Source organism: the organism of the source record quoted next, unplaced genomic scaffold (assembly GCF_019419815.1).
Source record: "Pyrus x bretschneideri cultivar Hongxiangsu unplaced genomic scaffold, Pyrus_bretschneideri_v1 Contig23, whole genome shotgun sequence".
NCBI lineage: Eukaryota > Viridiplantae > Streptophyta > Magnoliopsida > Rosales > Rosaceae > Pyrus > Pyrus x bretschneideri.
The window spans coordinates 3,994,053-4,010,956 of record NW_025999535.1 but is presented as its reverse complement, the minus strand read 5'-3'; the positions used below and the strand labels follow the sequence as shown (position 1 = coordinate 4,010,956).

Below are 16,904 nucleotides of genomic sequence, written 5' to 3'. Positions count from 1 at the left end.
TTGTCAATAATATTTTCACTTTTAAGTGGGTGGCTTAACACTCCTATAAATTAGAGGTGGATTGTTTGCCTTCCATTTTTCATGTCCTCTTATTTGTGTGGTCAGGATTAAACCACGTCAACATTTTATATTTCTATTACATTTTGTTTTATTATTTCTATAAAAAAAACTAATATAAAATATTGACGTGGCTTAACCTGTGACTATAAATCACAGAAAAGCATGAAAAGAATATGAAAATGGGAGGGCAGACAATCCACCTCCCTATGAATTAAGGCTGTTTGGACTCATTTAATTTAAACTAACATTACGCGTAAAGTAATTAACACTACTGCCGCCTTGTCAATAGAGCAAGTTGACATATATCCTAATTATATTTGGATTTTCATCACAAAAAATCTTTAAATTTTACATAAAATTATTATTTTAGTCCTCAAGTTGATGATCAATTAATGTCGTCCTTAAATTTTACTACAACACATCAATGTCATTCATACCGTTCACTTTTGTTAAATTTTTTTTGTTAGTTTAATGACGTCAAACACTTACGCACACTCACATATCCAATTATAAGGTGTGGCGTGAATTAAGCCCCCCCTTTTTTTTTTTTATCATAATAGATTATTCCTGAAATTAAGTAGTAGATTGCATTGATGGATAGAGTCTTTCTATCAACGCACTATGTATGACGTTCAAACCATTTTTTCCCTCTTAGTATAGCTTAAATTAGTCATATCGCTTGTAATGAGAAAAAAAGGGTCAAACTTATAGTAAGCATAATAAATTTATATGCATATGGGGGTTAAGTCAACTAGCCAAAAAACTGTGTTCATAATAATTTGGATTATATATCCTCTTGTGAATTATTGCCTAAAACTTGTAAAAATCATTTCAAGGATGAAAAAACAAAGTAGAGATTGGCATTGGTGGAAGTCATTTAATGGGTAACCAAAAATTTAAAATATGAATCGATAAGCACCTTAACTATAAAGATGGAAAGAGATGATGTAATCATATTAACTTATAAGCTAAAATTAAACAAGAAGAAATGATTTATTTTTCGGTGTATCATTCATGCGTGGTGCTCTAGTACTTATCCAATATTCATGCACGAGTCCCTTGATTGTCATATCCAAGTTGTACCTTAACGACTAGCTTTACCTTCCAGACAAAACGTGATTATCTGAACTCCTGAAATGATGTGTTCTTTGACCTTTTCTGCCCTCTTGTGTCACCTTTTTATATCTTATTTGCCATGCCTTTAATAGTTCCACAACTATTTGAAGAACTTTTATTTTTATTTTTATTTTATAACAGTTTGCTCTTTGTATTTTTAATTTGTTTATTTTTGTTAAAGAGAGCTTCATTAAAAAGACACAACAATTACAGAGGAAAAGATTCATCTAGGAACAAAAATATTAATATGCAATTGGATTATAGAAAATGGGTGTGAATTTTATTCACATGACACATTGGATATGTGTGTAGAAGCACTAACATACTTAAGCAAGACCTAAGAATCTATACGTACGCTAAGATAAGGAATATGCGAAGCAGCCTTACCATAGTTAATGATTTAAAACAATGGCTAAGTGGATTGAAGAGAAAATAGATCATTAGAAGATAAAATGACGCATTGGGAATTCGTAGGTATGGCGTCCGAGCTCCGGTTTGAGCTCAACTTGTGTGGAGAGGGAATGACACCGCCGTTCAAACTCACGTTTGTACCGTGATATAAGATGAATTTTAGTCATCCGATGCCATTTAAGCTACCAAAATTGTATTTTAATTTCTGTAATAAAAATCGAACTTTTCGTTTGTCGTTCGATTAATGTCACTTAATTTTTTTATTTTCCTAAGCCTCTTAAGTTGTCCAAAAGTTTTATAACACGGCCTATTTAAGTCGTGGCTGCTTCCTTTTGGGTTTTCTCTCAAACTCTGGTGAATTCCAGAAAACTTATTCTACGAGGGTTTATGTTCGTATCTCTCTTCGCTTGTGCTGGGTCAGTTAATTAGAACTTTCAGAACCATAGACTACATAGGCCGGGGAAAGGGCATCGGCCCTCGAACGATATTCCGTAAAATGCAGTGTCAGTGAGATCCATTTGCTTCCTGCTATTTGGACGTGCGAAAAGCCGAAAGGCTTTTATGTCTTAGTGTTTCGTCTGGGGTCATTCTTGTGGTGACCTAAGAGATAGAGGGAATGGGTAGATGTGACGAAAAAACGAAGTGATGACAGTCAGTGAGAGGAGAGACACAGATCTGTGTGATTTGGAGTGACTTAACAAATTGTGTTTATGTAACTTCATATCAGACAGGACAGCCATTTCTTGCAGTATTCTATTACGCATGATATGAGAGCAATTTATATTTAATCAAAGACCTCAAAGAAAGATTCTCCCACTTTCTCTGTGCTTCAATATATATATATATATATATATATATATATGTTTGTATGTATGTATGTATATGCTCAAAGCTACTTTGAGCAAACGATTTTAAGCCCTTCACTGATCAGCATGCCTAGTTTTCTCAGGGCAAGCTGCTTGTTGCTACTATATATATTATGCTCAAAGCTACTTTGAATACGATTTTAAGCCTTTCACTGATCAGCATGCCTAGTTTTCTGAGGGCAAGCTGCTTGTTGCTACCATTCATGATCATTCCTTCGATGCTTGTAGTGAGCTCAGGGGTGTTTTTCTCTCGTGTTCGCAACTCTTCCCAATAAAACTGATAGCAATATATTTTTTCGTAAATTTGGGTTCCATGTACCGAAAAAGGAGTTTTTTCGTTGAAGGTTTCTTCTTGGTGATGTAAAGAGACCTGCACCTGGAGGACCAAATCCCCAACATCATTAGCCAACTTAGGAGTTTTCTTTTTGCCAGAAATAACGCTAGAGTTGCCAAAACATGTCTCAAATCTTAGTCGCCAAATGATGTAGCAGATGACATGTTTGTGTGTTGTTACGAGTTGGCCCACTCTTTGATTGTTTGAGCACTCAAAGATATGACAATCCCTAGTACTATTGTTATTTTGAAAATCTGAATTCACCGTGCCACAACCTGCTGCCGGTGATCTGATCTCACTCCAAGTCTCCAATTCTCCTTTTGTTTTGTTTTGAATTTTAACTCCAGAAAGGATTTCCATAATAAATTCTATTTATCATCTAGGGAATGTTGTATTGTTATAATTCAACATGATTTTTTCGTGTTACTACGTTCACAGGAACATAGAAAATCTGATTCGGGAAGCTGTGAGGAGATTGCTAGTGCTGCTAAAGAATGGATAATCCGTAGTGATCTCACAGAAGCGGCAGTCATGCAGATAAACTTGGATATCTGTGTGGCAGGTGGACCATCGAGAGGCAGGGATCAAGCGGCAATAATCTCACAGAAGGTAAATTGAGAGCCTTCTCTTTCTGTTGTTTGAAACATAATGTCCTCCTAAGACATGTTTTCCTATAAGATCTGTCAGGACCAAAATATCTACCTATACTAAGCGCTATATGAAACTTTCCGACCCAAAAAAGAAGCTCTAATGATACTTTTTTTTTTCTTCAACAGGTACCACAATTATTAGTGCCATAAAGAACCCAGTGGATCCTCCAACCGAAGTAGTTTACAATGAAAAATCCTGACTCTGACTTTGTGAAATGTGTTGTTACGTCATCTCTGACCGTCCTGTTGAGATCTAACCCTATGTTCCGATGATCAATGCTCTTGTTGCAGCTTGGCTTCCAGAAACAGAAGGCCAAGGGGTAGCTGATGTTTTGTTTGGTGACTATGGTTCACTGGCAAGCTTCCTCGGACTTGGTTCAAAAGCGTTGATCAATTACCTATGAATGTTGGAGATGCACCATTATGACCCTCTCTTCCCCTTTGGATTTGGCCTTACCACAACAGCGACCAAAGCCAACTAGGAAATTCTTCAGGATTGAGAGACACACTTTTATGGCCCTTCGATTTACCCGTTTTCAACCAGAAATTAAGTTTATGACTGTGAAGATAGCTGTTACAATTAGTACCGGTATGGAAAACGTACAAGAAAACTAATGCAGAAGATTATTTTCTGGGTAAAATACATCATATATGTAAGTAAATATAAGATTAAAAAGTGTGTAAGTACTCATATATGGTCCAAATGTTGCTTCAACTGTTGGAACTCCCAAAAACTTCTAACAATCGGTGGGAAGAGTGTACTGGCAATACTTTTCGTTCTTCATGCAGAGAAAGAAGCGTTCGTATGCTGATGCCATTTTCGTTGCAGTGAACATCGAAACCACATATTTCTTGCAAGCCAGGCCTTTCCTCTTCAGCACACTAGATCCGTCTCTAATCACCAACTCCAATGCCTGTATGAAAGACTTGACATTGGGCAAAAATGTGTATCCGAATTCTTCATCTACAACCACAGTCCCAACAATGCTTGGATAATTCGGTGTTAAAACTGGTTTCCTAGTATGCATTGCTTCGGTCAATGTAGATCAAGCCCTTGAGGCCTCAATGTCGGATTCACATACACATCGAGCGCAGTGTAAAATTAAGACAGCTCCAAAGGCTCCAGTGCTCCTAAAATCTTTACATTTGGGCCTAATTCGCCGTACCTTCTTCTCCAAGGACCTGCCCCTGCTACAAGTAAAAAAACACTGGGGTGGCGCCTCACAATCAAAGAAAAGGCCTCATAGAGAAGCGGATGCCCTCCGTCCCTCACCAACCGCCCTGCAACTCCCATCACAATGCTCGCATTGGAAGGCACTGCATGTTTTTCAGAGAACCTTGCACCCGCTTCTTGGTCCGGGGTAAATTCTGTTTCATCAACCCCGTTGAGTATGACCTGTACATTTCTCTGGGGGAGTTGATAGATGTTCATTAGAATCTCACCGGCACTACTGCTTGTGCATATGTGCTGGGTGTAGCTTCTAAAGAATCAAATTTCCTCTACAAGCCTTGGCATTGCTTCGTGAAGCTCTGCTGTCGGCTCTGCCAGCTGCCACCCTTTCGGAATCAAAAGAAGCACTTGCAGCAACTTGGAGTGCATAATTTCGTACCATATCCCATGCCAAGTGACAGCCACATTCGTAACCATTTTCGCACGCCAGCGCCAGCGAAACGCTCTCGGTGTGCACAAAATCAAACGCCGTATTCGCATTGGCTTTATTGAAAATTTCAAATGCTAAAGAGATGTTAACAGAGCCATGATTATTGGATGCAAAATACACATGAAGGTTACCTTCATGTATGTCCCACCGTGCCCTCCTGCCAGAAGGCACGGTGAAGACATGAATCTTGTGGCCCTGGCAGCAAGCTCATGGTACAAAGTCGAAGCATGGCGCTCCATCCTGCTGGAGCCGGGCCAACAGGCCACGTCTTGGAGAAGACGGCGAGCTTGAGCCTTTCGTATGTCGTTCCAAAACAAAGCCGGTTCCAAGGGAACTTAGCATCTCTAAGATCACCATTGAATTGGGGAAAATGGACCCGAAAAAAGGGTTCTTGAACGTTCCTAAGGGATGCAAGGAAGAGGAAGAAGGATGTGAAGAGTAGGATCAATGTGAAAATTGTTGAATATCTGAAAGAGAAAAATTTGGAGGAAGGTTTGGGAGCTTGGTGCTTCAATCCCATTTCTAAGAATTTCTCAAAGAAAGTTTTGGTTCGTTTCACATTTTTTGTTGATGAAGAATATGGTTTGATTGATATTATATTAAGTTGGTAGTGCAAGTTGTTCGATGACTTTTCGCAAGGGATTAAATAAAGGGCTTCGGCCATTGCTGCCTGATCCATCCTGGAACTTGTTCCATTTTTGTATAGTAACTGCAGCACATGATCCATCCTGATGAGATCTCGGCAACTCTGTAGTTAAGAGTTGAAGTTTTTTCATACCATGGCATAAACGATATATGGCTCATTTGAAAATACTTTTAAAATGATGGAAAATACTTTTAGTGAAAATATTTTTTAGACCAATTCTTAATAAAAATACAAGTAAAACCTAGAAAAACACTTGAAGTGCTTCTTACAAGAAGTACATGCATGAAGCACTTCACGTGCTTTTGAAACTCAAAAACATTTTTCCTAAAAGTGTTTTCAATCATATTAGAAGAGCTTCCAAACGAGTCATATTCAAACTGAGGGGTTGGGAAGATTGAATTGGTTTGAAAGTCATCATTTACAAATACAAAACAATTTCACTAGACTAGTACCAATAGACATTTCACTTTCAAGTTGCAAGTGTATATTTTGACAAGTAATTATCGCACCCTCCTTGACGTTGTGAGCTCTTCTGCTAAATTTTGTCCTTTAATTTTTTGTTTGACTAGCTTAAAAAAATGGAGGAGTTATAAGGGGGAGTGATTTCTACTCCCCTTTCTTTTCCAAATTTTTTTTCTTTCACTCGAGGATATGCATATGACGGCGACAAAGTGACTATGATGGAAACCATGATTTGGTATTAAGCTTAGCCTCCATGTAACGTATTAAAATTAAATATTAATAGTATACTTTAAGGATTAGTATTTTAAATGCATATAGTGGATAGAGTTGGGTTTCTACTCGCATGTCCAGGGCTCGAGACTCCCTCTCCTCTATTCATGAGTGAGCTTAACTTGTTTATCCAAAACAAATAACAATATCCAATGAAAATAATAATAAAATCTTAAAACGACGACAATTACAAACAAAATGACACAATGGGAACCAGGGGGAGATCATCCATGTGAAGGTCCAATTAAGTGGTTGTGAGGGCTTTTGAGGACACCCCAACAATCTAGGCAGGTGGTGGAAGAGAAGATCACCATGGTTGTACCGATGCTGTGCAACATAAGTTTTGAACCAAAAAAAAAAAATCTAATTTCAAACAAAGAGAAACACATAAAGACCACCATGACTCTTTTGTTCTTGAACCTTGTTCAAAGAAAGACTTGCTCTCTCTATTTCTCACGAGACCAATCTCCCTTTTTTCCTTCTTTAGTTATAGACCAATCAAGATGTGCCGCCATTTTAATTAATAAATGACGATGTATTACGCAATTAATATTTTTTATACCATATGTTTAACACCACAAATTTTTTATGAAAATCACTAGAAATTCCTAGGACCTCAAAAAAAAATGCCCAGCCCCATAGGCTTAGACTCTGATCCATCGTTCCATTAACAACTTATGTATTAGCACCACCGATCTTAAAATCCTAATCCGACTGCACTAGCATCACTACTACGACTCCGGATTCTCGTCGGATCCTCTTTGTGAGGATTCCGAAGATCTGTAAATCGTGTCCGTTCATCGTATATTATCCGATAAAAAATTATTTTAAATATTTTTATTTAAAAATAAACATAAACAGTACTTGACAAACTGACCGTATAATATACAATGAACGGATACGATTTACAAATCTCAGAATTCGATCCGGAGATGATGCACTACTACTGCAGAGAGCCACTATCTGCTACCACAAAGGTACGACAACCTCCCCTGCCCATGATCCCGAATTTCACCAAACCCTAAAAGTAGGAATCTTTGTCCCAAATTCCTAGAACAAAATTTAGGGTTTTCAGCAAATTTAGAAATTTAGGGTTTTTCAACAAAAAAAAAAAAAATTGAAACTCAGGGTTTTTCATGTATTAACTTTTAGGGTTTTCTTCCCCAAACCGTAGCTTTTATTCAATTTCCATTTCTGCAGGCGAATCTTGAAGAAATCAAATTTCAGGTTTTTGGAAGCATTTCCTTATTTTGGTTTCAGTACCATTGGTAGGTGACGAAGCGAGCAACAAGGCCTATTCCAGAACAAGTCACAGTGCCAACCATGTCCTCCACCACTCATCGCCGCCGCCCTAGAACCTGACGCAACTCTGCGGCGCACTGGCGTCCAACGATTCGACGAGCCACAATGGCCTGCTGCCGGGCCTTGCCGAGCCGGACGACGGTCCGCGTGGGTACGCCAAGTTCGGGAACATGGTTCGGATTCGGTTGAATTCTCAGTCCAAGGACGATAGGAGAGAGATTAAGGGGAAGCTGATGGGTGAGCTCGAGCAAGTCAGGCGCTTGGTGAAGAATCTTGAAGCTAAGGAGGTTGATCTTGGTGACAGGTATGGTCAATCGCAATTTTCGGCTAATTATGCGGTAGATAATGTTAAACCTACAATGAGGGTCAACTCGGAGGCAGGTTCTGTAGGACTCCGTGATTCGGGGCTGAATCGGGGTTTGAGTGTTTCGGTTGCAGAGAATATGAATGGGGTTGGTCGGTTTGTGGAGAAAGAGATAGTGAAGAAGAGGCCGAAGACAAATCAGTGTTCGGAGTTTCCAATTGGGAAGGGAAAGTTACCGCCTTCGGGGAGTAGCAAGAAGTTGAAACCCAATGGAGGGGGGAGAGGTGGGGGTGGAGGAGAGCCTTGGTTCAGGTCAGGTAAGAATCCGAGTAAAATGTTCAAGAATTGTTGTGCTTTGCTAGACAAGTTGATGAAGCATAAGTTTGGCTGGGTGTTTAATAAGCCTGTTGATGCGAAGATGCTTGGTCTTCATGATTACTTTAAGATTGTTAAGAAACCGATGGATTTGGGCACGGTGAGGACGAGGCTGAACGAGAATTGGTATAAGACGCCTGAGGAATTTGCAGAGGATGTGAGACTTACATTTAATAATGCAATGTTGTATAACCCGAAAGAGCAGGATGTTCATCTTATGGCAGACCAATTGTTGAAGATGTTTGAAGCCAAGTGGACCTGATATAGAGGCTGAGTATAATCTCAATCTGAGAAATGGATTGGGTAATACTTCAAATTTCACAACACCTCTTTCAAGAAAGGTTGAAGCTCCTGTTCCTCTTCCGGCATCAAATATGAGGACTTTGGATAGAGCAGAATCTACGACAAAGCCTGTTGATCCCAAGTTGAAACCTGTGGGTTCTGGTCATTCAGGTAGGGTATCAGTTCCAAAGAAACCAAAAGCTAGGGACCCCGACAAAAGGGATATGACTTATGAGGAGAAGCAGAGGCTCAGCGCAAGCCTTATGACTTTGCCTTCTGAGAAACTAGATAACGTTGTGAAGATTATTAGGAAGAGGAACCCAGGGCCTTTTCAGCAAGAGGATGAGATTGAGGTGGACATTGGTAGTGTTGATCCTGAAACGCTTTGGGAACTGGATAGGTTTGTGACTAATTACAAAAAAAGCTTGAGCAAAGTTAACAGAAACTGTGGAGCTTGGTCCTAAATCAATAGCAGAGCCCAGCGATGCCATCCAGGAGATGGTAAGACATTAAATTAGTTCCCTACCCTGCTTCTCACTTTTAAGTTTTTCTGGCTAATACATGATTAACTTATCATCTTTGCAGACTGTAGAACCAACCACTACAGTTGCAGCAAAAGACGCCAACGCAGGTAATAAATTTTAACTCTTAAACATCAGTGGCACATTGGTTGAGGTCACTCTTGAATCTATGACGTTCTATTTGCTTAACACTTCCTGTTTCGTTTTTAGAAGAGGAAAACAACAGTAATGCCTTTTCCCCTGTTCGAAGAGAGAGCAAGGTGATAATGTGAGTGGATCAAGTAGTTCTAGGAGTGATTCTGAATCCTCTTCAAGTGGTAATTGTCAGTGTTTTTCTGTTACTATTCATGTAAGGTCCTAGTTCTGTTTTATGTTGTTGAGAGTTTATTTATTGTGGTATACTCTATTATGCAGATTCTGACAATGAAAGTTCCTCCGGTGTTGAATCAGATTCAAATCATTGACCTAGGACTTGAATTGATTTAGTTGAGGTAGGTGGCACTATCTTGGTTAATGATTTTATTCTTATTTTTTAGTCAAAGTTGGCCTGTCGACTACTGAATAAATCTTGAATCAAGAACAGAACGTAACAACGGAATTATAATATTCAATCTTTGGGTTCTATGATTGGTTACAATTGAGTTTCTTTGATCTTGGAAACCCTAAAAAAGAAACTAGAAAGAGAGTAAAACTTTGAGTTTCCGTTATATAACTAAACGATAATTTGTATTGTGCCAGTTGTCATTGCAGCAATTATGATCGTTCTTTTTCTCTCCACTCAATGGCTATTTGTCAATAAATAAATGCAGAGATATCTGTCAGAAGTGTTAGACCGTTGTGGTTTTTCCATTAAAAGTTTTTCATTTTATTTGGATCATAATAATTAGCAGGAGACCAATTTATAAAATGTTTGGGGTGCCCTAACAGTAGTTTAATCTAACTTTCCATTAGACCAATGGGAAATTGTTTGTTTCTTCAAGTTTTACAATCCCAAATTGTGTTCCATAATATGTTGAATGTCTTTGTTCTGTATTTCATGACGTTTCCAGTTTAAAAAACTTTCATCACTCTAGTACCAGTGAGGCTTTTGCCTTGAATTTTTGTTTTGCAGTGGCTGTCCACTGGATTCGTGAAGTTTCTCCAATTACCATGAAATTTTTCAAACTGTGAATGTCTAATGGGGTTTTGAACCTTATTTGTGTTCCTTAGTTACAAATGATGAAAAGATATCATGGTCATAGTTTATTTACAACGCTTCTGCATATGTATGGATAAGCATGTGTGACTGCAGTGTGTTCGTGTGCATGTCGGTGAAGTGTCCATGTGCGTGCGTGCGTGCACACTCATGTATCAAGAAAACTCTGGCTGGTTTGAGAGCAACACTTACGAGTTGCTCCAATAATATTCGTTTTAAAATATGGCCACAACCTCTAAATGTTAGTGTATATGCATATACTAGGATTCTGAGTTTGTATTATACATAGATAGCTTGCGTGCTACGGACATCTTTAAATGCACATACAAGATCCAGTAGTTATGTGACAATCTTTAAGATATTTGATTTTAGTAACAGACATTTGCATAAATTTGGATAATGTTATTAAATCCCGATTCATAAGCATACTAAATTTGCAACGGTTTCCTAAAATTCAGGTTGAGTGATTCTGTACATGCATGACATATTCAGTCATTCACTAGTTATGTGGCTTCTGTTATGATGGAGACGTCTCACACAAGTTTCTTTCACATTTCTTGACATCTCAGATCTTTTGCGAAGTTTTTTGTTCGACCTGGGATATAGTTGGTGTAGATCAAAGCATCCAAAGCGGGTCAACTGCTGCTCCTGATCAGAGTTCGTCGAAGGTGTACATTGATGTAGGAAGGTAAATTAATTAGTTGTTGATTAGGGAAGACATTGTATGAAAGTCGTAGAACGAACAATTATGATGGCAGGAAACAGTTTGTATGAAAAATGTGTACGAGTGGAAACTTCAAGCTACTTGCTCATCATTTCCTTTTAAAAAGTGATATGTTAGAAGTTGTTTTTATGGTTGTGCTTCTGACTCGTCTTAGTGCACACCCTTCTGGTTTCTTTACCTGGTCTTGGGGTCACTCTGGTTTTGTTATCTGTAGTCCAAGAATTTAATTTGGGGTTGGTGATTACACCGGAGTATAGTAGAATTTTCGTCGAACTAAACTGATGAGTTCTCCAACGATGTATCACTTTTTGAGTACGTCAATGAAAAGTAATAATTCGTCTGTTTCTGACTTAATATTTAACCTTATTCTTAGAGAGATTCTCTCTTACATTTGATATATAATTTCAATGGCGTTATCTGCCCAATAAACGTGAAACAATTTGTCCAGGATCTACTTACACGTGTTGGATTGATAACAAAAAACTTCTCTCGTGTTTAGGGTTTTCATCACGTTCGTCCTTAACATGAGATTCCGTTACAAATTCTGTTAAGATGCTTGTGTGGCATGTGTGGGGCCAAGTGAATCTGTGCGAAGGCACAAATATATGAAAGCCGCCCCCCCCCCCCCCCCCCAAAAAAAAAAAATTCAAACAGAAATTGTGATAAATCCTTGGAAGTTAAAAATAGTATCTTTTCTTTTCAGTTGCACTTCTACCATTTGTTTGGAACATCCTAGGCCTTCTCCGTACAAAAAAAAATCTGGAAGTTGTAGTTGTACCGGAGTTGCAAAGTTTTGGAGTTGAAAGTTTTTGCATCCGGTTTGCTGGAAATTTGTAAATGTTCGAGAATGTTTAGTGTTAAGTAATTAGAGGCCAAATACCAAATTTTGTCTGAGTTTAAGGTAGAAGAAGATAGATGACCCGTGAAGGTAACTTATTCCTTCCCATCCTACATTTCGTGGGGATTAGAAGGGATCCGTTCATGATATTCCACCTAATTCATTCAGCTAGGACACAGTTTAGTAATTGACCTTAAATCCGAATCGATTGAGTTATCCGATCATAAGCACCAAACACAACCTTAAGCTACTACTATCATCCTAAATTTGCAACAGTTTGGAGTTATTAATCCTAATTCATAAGCATACTAAACTCGCAACATTTTCCTAAAACTCATGTGTAGGACATTAAGGGTTATATTTGGGCGAGGAACTTTCAAAATCCAAAGGGATTTAGGCATAGTGATGAAGAAATCGATCAGAAAAAGTTCGATAGTAGGGATTAGAAATGCAGTACATGAGCATTACAAAGGCATGAAAGTAGTCATTTACAAATTCCTACGACGTATAAGAGGTGCATTTTCAAATTCCTCGTGTCTAATTTTTGTGATCCACTTCTTCCTCGTTTTGCCTTGCCTTAGAATTTGGAAGTCACTTACACAAGTCCTTTCACATCTCTTGACATCTCGGGGTCTTAGAGAAGTTTATGAACAAATTGGATGAAACGGTTTTTCGTCGAATTTGGTCAATCACCCAATGATCAAGATCTAGCTACCAATAATCCCCGTGTATAAGATACACCGAAGCATAGTAAATCTTTTGTAGAATTTTGCCAAGATCTATACACCGCTCTGCCCAAGCAAATAGAAAAAAACAGAGGTCTACTCTTAGGTGAATTTGTGATTTGTAGTCGTGGAGGTCACGCCGGCCGAGTCCAAGTGGGATCCTTGTTCTTTAGCAATTTGGAGCGTCCCGATGTTCAAAAAGTGAACCATTTGCCAAATAGAGGTTTGCGACGTGATGAATTGCTAACAAAAGAACTTTGGTAGTGGCACATTCATACCCCTGTTGTTTGCCTCCTTTCACGCAACGAGAGACGAGGTGCACAAAACTATTTTGAAGAAGAAATTGCGAGAAAGGAAATAAGAAATATTTGCCTCTACGCACCACAAGAAGGCGTAAACACATTCAAGAAACAGGCAGAAGAAGATAATATCACAAATCTTTATAGGTAAAACCGATGACGATCAGACTCGCAACTCACAAGCATTATGATCCAGTTTCAGTGACTAACCAGTAACCACTAATCAACTTTTAATTCGATGAAACATTATGATGATTCAAGTTCAAACAACTTAACCCCCTCCCATAGCATGTCATTGGGAATTATTTATAGAAACCTCGGTCTATTAGAGCTTACTCCAATGAGAACAGCAAAGCCGATGCATGTGCCGCTAGCAGCACTAAAAATACAATACTACTTGGACAAATGCAAAATTTGGATGTGTTACCATCGGGATGGGTAGATAAACCCCACCCCCCAAGGCACCAATAATACATTACACTAACTCTGGTTGGCAAACTGGATACCCTTCTCGATGGATGATTTGAGCTCAGGGATCAATTTTTGGAGTCCTTCCTGTTCAAAGTCCGAGAGATTACCCAACCCCAAAACTTCCTCGACTCCATTCTTTCCAAGTCTCACCTGAAAACCAATGCAGAGTATTGTTTATTGCTTATGACAAGAAAGGTCAAGGAAAATATAGCATCAGCAATTTCACGACCAACTAGACAAACACGAGACGCAAGATTAAAACTGGCCATTGTATGGATGAACCATTACGGTGATATGCAATGCAACTGACCAACATATGCTATATCTATTAAGTGTCTACCCTCCATAAGCATGTGTTACAATTCGAGCTTTTTGAGTACATCGATATTATTTTTACACTAAGGGGAGGGGGAGTTCGGCTAAGCCACACAATGGGCAGCCTGTATTGAATTCGCTATCCACGAGATTCGAACCTAAGACCTCTCACTTCCAGTGAAGAGAAATACCACCAGACTGTAGTACTAAGTGGCAATTCGAGCTTTTAACTCATGTAACATGCAGACATGTATGCAACCACAATGGTTGAGACATACTATTAACTAATATATTTCAACCACCATATGGTGAAAACAGAACAGCCATCAATAGCCAAAACAGGAAGTGCACCGTCTAGCAAAGAGATTTATACACAACTGTTCCAGGCGGTAGCCACCAGGGAAACACAATCAAGGCACAGGCTAGTATGCATGACTACAAACATAATCACATTTGGAGACATGATAAGTAGCACATTGCAATATTAAAGCTGAACAGCACTCATCCGTAAATCCAATTCCTGGTATATTAAGAAATAAAAATAGCTCGAGGAAAAACAAAAGAAAGTTATGAACTAAATGCTTAAAAAAATTCAAAGATGAGGAGATGAATCCCTAATTTGTTGATCTCACTAACCTTAGAAGCAAAGAAAGGAAGTTCAGTGATGCTTGATTGCACATACGAACATTCCACAACATCAGGTACTCCATTAAGTCCCTTCAGACAAGCATCAGCGAAAATAGCTCCAGCATAGCTGCAAGATAAACAGTAAGTTAGTCCAGCAAAAAACATAAATTTCTTTTTCTTTGCTTTCCCCAACAAAAATAGAAAACTGAAACAAAGAAATCAATGGAGGAATACAAAAGGGAAACAACATTATGGAAGAAGCATGTAACACCTTGGAATAGCTATGGAGCCATAATGTTTTAACACATAAAACATATTATTAGGAAACATCCACCACATACATTTTCACATCTTTGTGCATTACATGAGATATAAATGTCAATATAAAAATAGGCACATATAATGATGAAACATAAAGTCAAATCATCTTTGTAAAACAAAGTGTTCACACAATGGTTTTATCCTAACACTTACGCCATTGACAATGTTGCCGATCCCTTTCCAGCCTTCGCCTCCACAACTTCCGTTCCTCCATCTTGTGTTCTCTTTGTCAAAGCCACAATAACATCATGAGGCAAATTGGCTGCCGGCGTAGCCTAAAACATTAAAAAGAACAGTAAAAAATTAGACATCTCTAAGCCAAGCCCAACCAAAGCAGATGCCACAGCAGGAACACTGAAATTAATCTCATACAATCCAACTGCAAGCCTTAAACTATTCGAGTGATATATACCTGAGAAAATAGTGGCAGAATGGTGATGCCAGCATGGCCACCAACAACTGGTACATTAACCTCTGCAAACATAAACCATTTCCTTGTTTAGTACTGAACAAAACGCAATCTTACAAAAGAACTCGGCTTCGAAAACCCCTCAAAAAGTACAATAGAAATGCTTTAATTACATCTAGCTAAGTTGAGATTCGAGAACATCAATCTTTTGCAAAAACCCGAAACAGAAGCACAAAAAATGATAAACATAGCTAAAAGGACAGAGCTTTTAGAAGGCGGGTCAATAATGTATATACCAGCAACATTAACATTGGCCTTTCCAGCATAGAAAGTCTTAGCCCTGACCACATCAAGAGTAGTGACACCAAACAACCTCTTCTCGTCGTACTTCCCGGCCTTCTTCAACACCTCAGCGGCAATCGGGACCGTGGAGTTGACTGGGTTGCTAATCATGTTGATCAGTGCCTATAAAAAACAATCACCCAACATCCCAATTCGATCAAATACTCAAGATTTCCAAAAATTTCTTAGAAATATAGGGCACAAAAGGGATACTCACATTGGGGCAGTACTTAGCGATGGCGGTAGTGAGACCCTTGACGATACCGGCATTAATGTTGAAGAGATCGTCTCGGGTCATGCCGGGCTTTCGGGGCACTCCGGCGGGGATAATTACGACGTCGGCTCCCTCCAAGGCTTGAGCAAGCTGCTCTTCTCCTGCATAACCTTTCACCTAATCACCAAAGTAAAAATTTAAGATCGAATCGGAAACACCCGATCGGCGAAGAGGAAGTATTAGAGAGGGTTCGGAGTACCTCAGATCTGGTGTTGATGTGGCTGACGTCAGCGGCGACACCGGGGTTCCGGCGATATCGTAAAGGGAGAGGTGGGAGACGAGGGGGTTGAGCTTCATGAGGAGAGCCAGGGGCTGGCCGATGCCGCCGGCGGCGCCGAGGACTGCGACCTTCCGCTCGGGGACGGAGGCGGATGAGTAGCTGCGGCGGGCGACTCGGTGTACGGATCTGGCGATGGACATTGAAGGCCTCATGTTTTTGCTTTGCGAGTGTCGAAAGCCCTCTGCTTAGCTTTGTTTCGCGAGTTGCAAGTACTGAGACAACAAGAAGTAATCTAGAGAGCGAGCGATCAACGGTAATGCCTGCTATTGGTATATTTCTATGGTTGGTTCCTAGGGATTCGTGGTATTGAATATTATTTTCAATGTGTAATTTTAAGAGGTCTTCAAATAATAAATAATTATTACATTGTCCTTTACCTTTTTCTGACAAATGGTAAAATAAGTAAATAAATTTAGACGTAAAGGACGATTTGAACACGAAATCTCAGTTGTAGTTTGAATGCTCTTAACGAAATGAGTTACAAACATCTTTGGTCACTGGGCTAGAGCATCCAGTTGACAGCGACATTTCTACCTACATTATGTCACTTCCCAAGTTGAGCTGCAGGGCCAAGCTCCAATAAAGGGCTTCACCTCCTCTTGCATTTTCCAAGTAGATCACCTATTTTAGGCGATATCATTTGTCTAAACTATCAAAATATGCCACTTAGTATTACGGTCTAATGATATTTCTCTTTATTTTTAGGTGAGAGGTTTTAGGTTCGATTCTTGCCCAAGACGAATTTGAATCACATTATTGCTAGCCCATTATGAGGTTAAATCGATCCCCCTCCCCCCTTAACATAGATAATATTGACTGTTAAA

At 39.1% G+C, this 16,904-nt stretch overlaps 3 protein-coding genes across 3 annotated transcripts; 1 reads left to right on the top strand and 2 right to left on the bottom strand.

The window, feature by feature from the left end:
• Positions 1–4,174: 4,174 nt before the first annotated feature.
• LOC103927942 lies at positions 4,175–5,618 on the bottom strand. Its single transcript, XM_009336926.3, is given in 5 exon segments — positions 4,175–4,482; positions 4,485–5,101; positions 5,103–5,295; positions 5,298–5,336; positions 5,339–5,618. Coding segments are annotated over 5 exon segments (1,437 nt in total).
• Positions 5,619–7,615: 1,997 nt separating this feature from the next.
• Positions 7,616–11,519, top strand: LOC103927941 (transcription factor GTE4). Its single transcript, XM_009336924.3, is given in 8 exon segments — positions 7,616–8,716; positions 8,718–9,185; positions 9,187–9,240; positions 9,325–9,370; positions 9,471–9,509; positions 9,512–9,577; positions 9,675–9,751; positions 11,025–11,519. Coding segments are annotated over 7 exon segments (1,491 nt in total). The 5' UTR covers positions 7,616–7,948; the 3' UTR covers positions 9,725–9,751; positions 11,025–11,519.
• A 1,735-nt stretch (positions 11,520–13,254) lies between these two features.
• On the bottom strand, positions 13,255–16,372 carry LOC103927940 (malate dehydrogenase, mitochondrial). The gene is given in 8 exon segments (XM_048585805.1): positions 13,255–13,662; positions 14,464–14,581; positions 14,929–15,050; positions 15,188–15,249; positions 15,481–15,649; positions 15,744–15,917; positions 16,000–16,046; positions 16,049–16,372. Coding segments are annotated over 8 exon segments (1,017 nt in total). The 5' UTR covers positions 16,233–16,372; the 3' UTR covers positions 13,255–13,521.
• Between the last annotated feature and the right edge of the window lie 532 nt (positions 16,373–16,904).